The following is a 7,952-nucleotide window of genomic DNA, read 5'->3' as shown; positions in this document are numbered from 1 at the left end:
TAATCAAATTCATATATTGTTCAATTTTTGAAAAAAAAATGTGTCATGCGATACCTTCGCTACATTGACCGAGTTAGATGTCTTCTTTTCGGGGTTATCATCGACGGAAGCTTCCTCTTGTATGAAAGATGTTGTATTCATCATACGCTGGGCACAGACCATCGATCTGCAGCGTTTATAAATTGCGCGCGGGCCTATACCGACTGGCGCATGTGCCGTCAGATTCATAGACAGAGGCTTGTATAAGCTCGACATCCCTTCTGATGTTTTGTTTAGAAATCAGAAATTCTTCTTGTCAGTCTAATGTATATAGCTGTATATCCACCAAACTGGATCAATGCAGTCATCACTATATATTAATGGCGATTATAGTATATAGAGGACAGACATACCACAATATTTAAACTTATAACAATCATATATGCTTTATTATTTTTATTAAAAACCTCGTCTGTGTAAAATCAAGGAATCCAGTTCCTCGACTTCTGAATTAGGCGATATTCTACTCAAGGCTTTGATGACCGTACTTTTCGTCACTAAACTTTTTATCACATAAAACCATAGCCTACTACTAAAAACAAACTTAATGGACTATATAAAAACCAAACAAAAATGCAATAAAAAAAACCATATGTAGCCTTCTAAATTGAAACATTTTATCCTGTTGTTTTTTAAGTTGTTTTTTTGTTTGTTTTTTAAAATAAAATTAAACAACAATAAAGTGTTCTATTTGCAGAAGGCTATGAATAAAGTCAATAAACTACTCAAGAGAATGGTTTTTGAAAGGATGCATGAATCCAAATAAACCAAGAGCTGTATATAAATGAACCTCCCCAGGCTACCGGCTTCAGAAGTTCAGTATGTGTTAAACTCCGTTGTGGCAATTTCTTTTTCTCTATTTATTTTAACATCAGACATATTTTTATAAATACCGTCTTGACAGTTGCTCACTACCTATAACAATATGATAGGTACCGAACATTCAACTTCAACAATGTGAGTCACGTTGGTGTGTGATGGCACAGCGAAGCAAACAGTGGCAATATGTTTGAATAAAAATATCTAAGGTCAAGGACTCCTTCGGATTATACACTACACTTCCTTCGTATTGTATACTACACTCTACAGGAATCCAAGTAACTTGATTAACTAGGAATTATGGCGCAGTTTAAAGAAGTAGGCGAGCAATTCGCCGCTTTTTACTACCAGACATTCGACTCCAACAGAGCGTTACTCGCAAACCTGTACCAAGCCGACTCTATGATGACATGGGAGGGCGCGGCATGCCAAGGCCAGCAGGCTATCCTGGAGAAGTTATCTGTATGTTTACATGGTTATGTAGGTTTATATTTATATGTGCAGAGACATGCGGTGGTTGTACAGCAGGAGAAGAAGGTCTATGTATCTGTATACTCGTACGTGTCAGTCTGTATATGTGTTTCCGTACGAGTAATTACTTTTTTTATGTGTGGAATAGCGTTAAAGTATATTTCCACAAACGACACACACACACATATATATATATATATATATATATATACGTGTGTATGCCTATCACATACAATAGTTCTCGTATGTATTTTGTCACGCATATATATCTGTACTATACTATATTCAAACATGCTTTATATATATATATATATTAGTAGGCATATACTTATACCTTTGCGTTTACATTCACTTGTATATATACATTTACTTAGACATATACATACATGCAACCTAATATGCAGAGATTCGCATGGTACCAGTTTACGAGTATATCTGTTTATATATATGTACATAACAACGCATGCGTATCCATATTTTTTAATAATTGTAGAGTGACAACAATGCCCACATATGTTCGTATATATTGATGTGCGTTCTATGTGTGTGTCTATGTTATGATGTGTTTTATTTGTTCGTCCATTGTTGGGTGTTTACTGATACAGCTGTCGGTACATTCTATATGGACTGACTGTTTGCGTTGAATCAATGATTGAACTGTTCATTTAACATGTGCTGGTTGTGTCATCTGCGATAAAGAGCTCCAAATGATTGTTATTTTTGTGTCGATATACATATTACTCTATACACACACACACATATATATATATATATGTATATATATATGTGTGTGTGTGTATACATTTATATCTACATGCACGCGTATGCTTGCAAGTATTTGTTTATATATATATAAATATATATATATTTGTATATGTATATATATACGTATGTGTATATTTATATCTATATAAACTTTTTTTGCATATTGTTACATGTGTGTATGTATCTATATATAGTTGTATGTTATATATAGTTTATATTTACATATACATGAATGTATTTATATATATGTATATATATATATACGTATGTGTACGCATATATATATATATATATATATATTCGCAGGCATACATGTATACATTTTTGTTACATTCACTGGTGTATATACATTTACTTAGACAAACATATATGCATCCTCATATGCAGAGTTCTCGCCTGCTATCAGTTTACGATTATATTTGTTTATAATCATGTACAGAACAACAATTCTCATACATGCACGTATATATTGATGTGCGTTCTATGTGTGTGCATAAGTTATGATGTGCGTATTTGTTCGTCCATTGTCTCTGTGTTACTGGTACCGCTGTCGGTACATTCTGTATGGACTGACCGTTTGCGTTGAATCAACGATTGAACTGTTATATATGTGCTGGTTGTGATATCTGCGATGAAGTGCTCCAAATGGTTGTTAATTTTTGCGTAGGTATATATGTAACTCAATACACACACACATATTTATATATATATATATATTATGTATATATAAATATTTGGTTTGTGTGTGTGCTTGTGCCTTGTGCCTGTGCCTGTGTGTGTGTGTATGTATGTATCAGTATATGTATACCCACGCATATATATATATATATACTTGTGTTCTGTCATTGTCTCAAATAATCGGCTCGCAACAATTACTATCTCCTCAGGGACTTGGATTCCAAACTGTGCAGCACAACATTACAAAGATGGACTGCCAACCCGGCCCAGAGAACTGCGTACTTGTTATGGTTATTGGTCAACTGAAGGTATGTGCTATGTCATTTTGTCTGCGTGAGTGTATGTATTGGTTTGTACAAATGCGTAGGTGAAGTATTTATTCTTCATGTATGCCTGGCGGTTAGCCTTGGTCTGCACGGTTTTTATACCATAGTTTGACCGGGTACATGCCACTGATGTTCTGATCGTGCTTGCTGCAGTTGTTAGTTGCTATACTGGTAAGTGAGTTCACCCTTATTATATTTGAGTATACACTCGTCTTTGTTGGTTATCGATTCACGCGCCTATCACCTATTCATGGATAGAGCAATATTCTCATATAAATTATTGCCCGAATGTGTTGTTTATGCATTTTACTTGAAAAGATAGTGTGTGTGTGTGTGTGTTGTATTGAATGTGTAGAAGGAGTATATATATATAGGTATATAGGTATGTAGATCGATAGATATATAGGTATGTAGATCGATAGATATATAGGACCCAATCCTTGTTTGATGTTAATATGCTTACCGTCTCTTCCTTTCGCACATCTGGACACGCAGGCCGACCAGGATCAACCGCTGCCCTTTTCACAAGTCTTCCAGTTGAAGTCACTCAACGGCAACTATTACATTTACAACGATATATTCTCATTGGGATTGCACAACAATTAAAGAACGAACAGAAATAAACATGCTCGGGGGGTTCGATGGTTGCCAATGGACGCTCTGAAAAAATACCCACAGAAGTGCATATGCGGTGAGGTGTCGTTCACGTATGTGTATACGTGTACGTACTTCGTCCAGCCCACACTCGATCATAAATAAAGACATCACTATATAGTACGTCTTACTTTATAGTACATCTTATCTACTATATAGTACTTCTTAATTACTATATAGTACGTCTTACTTTATAGTACATCTTATCTACTATATAGTACTTCTTAATTACTATATAGTACATCTCGAGTGCTATATAATACATCGTATGTGCTATATAATGCATCCTATGTGGTATATATTACATCTTGTGTGCTATATAATACATCTTATGTTATAAAATACATCGTATAAGCTATATAAGACATCTTACAAGCTATATTTTACGTCTTATGTGCTATATAATACATCTTATTAGCTATATAATACATCTTTTGTGCTATATTATACGTCTTATGTGCTATATAATACAACTTCAGTGCTGCTTAGTTATGTTTTATACAGTACATCTTATGTGCTATATAGTACATCTAATGTGTTACATAATACATCCTATGTGCTATATAATACGTTTTTATGTACTATATAATACATCTCATGTGCTATGTAGTTCATCTTATGTGCTATATAATACATCTTGTTTTCTATATAGTACATCCTATGTGCTATATAACACATCAAGGGCTATATTATACATCTTATGTGCTATTATATACATATTATGTGTCATGTACGAAGACTATAGATTATAAGCTGCATACATATACGTATGCTCACATGTACACGATGCAACTGCAAACTCAGAAGATGTACATAATCACGTATGTGCTTGGTAATGTGACGTGGGTTCCGATTTTCCAGCATGACAGAGACGTAAGATGTTCCTAGTTCCAGTTTTTCAAACTCTCTGCGCTCAAAGTGCCATTTGTAAACAGTTTATGACACCGCGAAGTCTTTTGGAATGATAAAAATATATTTTCATATTCAATGTTCCTCACCAGTAGAGTTGCGGGAGTTTAAAGTTCTATTGTTGATAGCGAGATGTTTTGTTCCTCTTAACGCCATGTACATAATATGGAGCTCGAATATTATTTTGTGTATTACCTAATTCCATGCCTGTGTCTGAGAGTGGAAATTACGCCTCACACGTTTTTCTCAGTTGGTAATTCAAGATAAATGTTAAAACAAAATGTCCAATGAATCATGCTTGCAAAAAGTAGCTTTGTTTTATTACTAACAGTAGCCGTAAGACTTCCTTTATATCACACATATGTATCGAAGTGCAGTTCAACTGCAATTTACGCCAATTCTAAGGTTATGAACAAATTAAAACTGGAAGTCGGATCGCTTGTAAACATCAGATGACTGGGCATCCTTCTCACAGTATGACTGAGTACACTTCTTCAAGTCGCCGCACTCACCAGACCACTGGCAGCACTCCCTATTCTTGTGGATGGGACCCTTCAAGGCATCAGGGTTACGCTCACGTTTCTCGGCACAGGTGATCTTGTACTCGTTTTTGCTGCTGCCAGAGTTGCCAGAGGCTTTGCAGAAACTCTCAGTGCACTTGGACAATTTTCCACAGTTGCCGGAATACTCACAGCACACCTTGGACTCGTCGTATGATTTTCCAGTGAATCCCTTAATGCCACAAGTGATCTCCTGATCGTAAGAGTGGGCGCTGACGGCAACAGCAACGGCGGCAATAGTGGCGATGGTGGCGAACTTCATCTTGTTTTGATACTTTTATTTATGAATGATATAGTTCAATTGAAAGATGTATTTCAAATACGACGGCTTTTATATCCGATGGGTCCATCCAGCCGTCCTTTGATTTTGGTACACTTTAGTAGAGGATAGTCTCTCTGGTGTGGCTTCTTATGACCCTGGCGATTCAAAATTGTGTTGTAGATTTGTCGCTGGATGTGGATAATGTTGATAAATAACGTATGGGCATGGAGCATAGAGTAACATGCATTTCAAAACCAGTAAAATGACAAGTATCTCATATAATATGGAAGCAACTTTATTATTCTTTTATGTTTCGTTAAAACAATCGATCTGTGAGCTGCATAAGCTCAAAACTGCAACATTAAAGGTCTGGAATACTCCACATCTACTCCGTACTCAGAGTACGTATCATTGCATGTGGCATTGTATTCGATTTTCGAACACTTTGAGACTCGAGACTCCGAGAGTGACTAAAAAAATTATAAAATCGAAGTTGCCTCAAAATTTATTGAAAAAGGGCCAAAGGCAAAAGTTGACAATGTCATATACATTATATTTATTTTTTCAAACGGTATTAACGTTTTAATAATTATGTAATAAACTCAATATGGTTTTTTAACGTTCAGATTATATGGCCTGCAATTGGACCTCACCGAATCAAATAAGTTGGTTAGGTGCCAGAAGGATCAGAAGTTGGAACTCCCAAACAGGAACAATATTTCTAATTTCACGACAAAATCTTCAATGTAGAAAGCTGTAGACACAAACACAACAACAGGTAAATTAATATATTTTCACAGGATATCGGCCAAGTAGAGACGACACCCTGCCAGATTTCGGAGACCAGGCTGTATTCGCAGTCTGCGTGTATGCACCATATGAATAGCGGAGATTTATTTCTCCGACAAAGGAATACCGACATGTTGGAAAATTGTACATGATGTAGAATACATATCCTACATATTAGAAATATAAAGTGATTCTACACAAACAAATGCACAAATGTTTGTTCTGAAGTTCACAATCTCTAGACAAAGGCCAATACATTCACAAAATATTAAGTCCTCACTGGCAAAGCGGCAAACATACTAAGAAAGATGATATTGTAATCCAGGAGGGTAGCAGGAAGGTAGAACAATTATAATTTAAAGAAAACGTGAGGAGTTTAATACCAGGTCCACTTTTTTTTTAAACCAAACTATATGTAGCTCATTGAGATTGTTATCCTTGTCCCGTGTCCAGTAAAGTTAACTATTTACAAAACACTGAAAAGGGTGTATTATAAGAGTAACCACTACTTTAAAATGAAACTCCACCAATTGTCACCCCAGAGGTAGTACTATAGTCGTGCCAAATACTACATCTTAAATCAAATGCTATACAATTTATACCTAAACCCTGAAACGTATATCTAAAGTGTGTCAATTCCTAAACACTAAATCCTGTACCCATGGCTATAGAAGATTCAATGGCACTAACGGTAGCGGTCCTTTTACTATTTATTTGATATATATATCTGTATACATTATAAGCAATTTAAAACTGAAAATCAGATCGCTTGTAAACATCAGACGAGTGGGCATCCTTCTCGCAGTATGACTGAGTACACTTCTTCAAGTCGCCGCACTCACCAGACCACTGGCAGCACTCCTTGTTTTTGTGGATGGGACCCTTCAAGGCATCAGGGTTACGCTCACGTTTCTCGGCACAGGTGATCTTGTACTCGTTTTTGCTGCTGCCAAAGTTGCCAGAGGCTTTGCAGAAACTCTCAGTGCACTTGGACAATTTTCCACAGTTGCCGGAATACTCGCAGCATACCTTAGACTCGTCGTATGATTTTCCGGTGAATCCCTTAATACCGCATGTGATCTCCTGCTCGTAGGAGTGGGCGCTAACGGCAATAGCAACTGTGGCAATAATGGTGATGGTGGCGAACTTCATTTTGTTTTGATTGTCTTGTTTTATTAACTGATGAACAAAATGCTACTTCAATTGCTTTTATAGTACAACTTACCACGAAAGTTGTACTCTTGTTTGTATTATCTGATTGTTACAAAGTCAATTCACATTTGTCATACAACGTGATTGCTTTGAAATCGTTTTATATTTTGAATAAATTGGTTTGGCCGAAATCTCGGCCCCGTAGGCCCTATGTAGGGCATAGAAGTCGAGATAAATATATAAATATAGCAACAACAACAAAAAGTTTGTATATATTTCTCGTTTTATATTATTCTTTCAACAAAAAACAAACGAATCATAAATAAACATTGAATCAGTGACTTATAAAAAGAAAGTTGAAAGACTGAAGATCTTGAGTGTTGTCAGTTTATTGCATGGTTTTTTTTGGTAAATATATATATATATATATATATATATATAGTTAGTTATATATATATATATATATATATAATACATATATATATATTATATATATATACATATATATATATATATACATATATATAT

At 35.3% G+C, this 7,952-nt stretch overlaps 3 protein-coding genes across 3 annotated transcripts; 1 reads left to right on the top strand and 2 right to left on the bottom strand.

Annotated features, from left to right (window-relative positions):
* Window positions 1-864: 864 nt before the first annotated feature.
* SARC_01590 (hypothetical protein) lies at window positions 865-3,947 on the top strand. The gene is made up of 3 exons (XM_014304695.1): window positions 865-1,320; window positions 2,982-3,080; window positions 3,594-3,947. The coding sequence occupies exons 1-3, from the start codon at window positions 1,159-1,161 to the stop codon at window positions 3,702-3,704; spliced, it is 372 nt and encodes a 123-aa protein (XP_014160170.1). The 5' UTR covers window positions 865-1,158; the 3' UTR covers window positions 3,705-3,947.
* Window positions 3,948-4,942: 995 nt separating this feature from the next.
* On the bottom strand, window positions 4,943-5,591 carry SARC_01589 (hypothetical protein). The gene has a single exon (XM_014304694.1). It carries the CDS (start codon window positions 5,481-5,483, stop codon window positions 5,079-5,081), a length of 405 nt encoding a protein of 134 aa, XP_014160169.1. The 5' UTR covers window positions 5,484-5,591; the 3' UTR covers window positions 4,943-5,078.
* A 1,283-nt stretch (window positions 5,592-6,874) lies between these two features.
* SARC_01588 (hypothetical protein) lies at window positions 6,875-7,544 on the bottom strand. Its single transcript, XM_014304693.1, has one exon. The coding sequence runs from the start codon at window positions 7,422-7,424 to the stop codon at window positions 7,020-7,022; it is 405 nt and encodes a 134-aa protein (XP_014160168.1). The 5' UTR covers window positions 7,425-7,544; the 3' UTR covers window positions 6,875-7,019.
* Window positions 7,545-7,952: the final 408 nt, after the last annotated feature.

This window comes from Sphaeroforma arctica (genome assembly GCF_001186125.1).
Source record: "Sphaeroforma arctica JP610 unplaced genomic scaffold supercont1.64, whole genome shotgun sequence".
Classification (NCBI taxonomy): Eukaryota; class Ichthyosporea; order Ichthyophonida; genus Sphaeroforma; species Sphaeroforma arctica.
The sequence above is the reverse complement of the archived record's forward strand: the minus strand, read 5'-3'. Positions and strand labels throughout refer to the sequence as shown.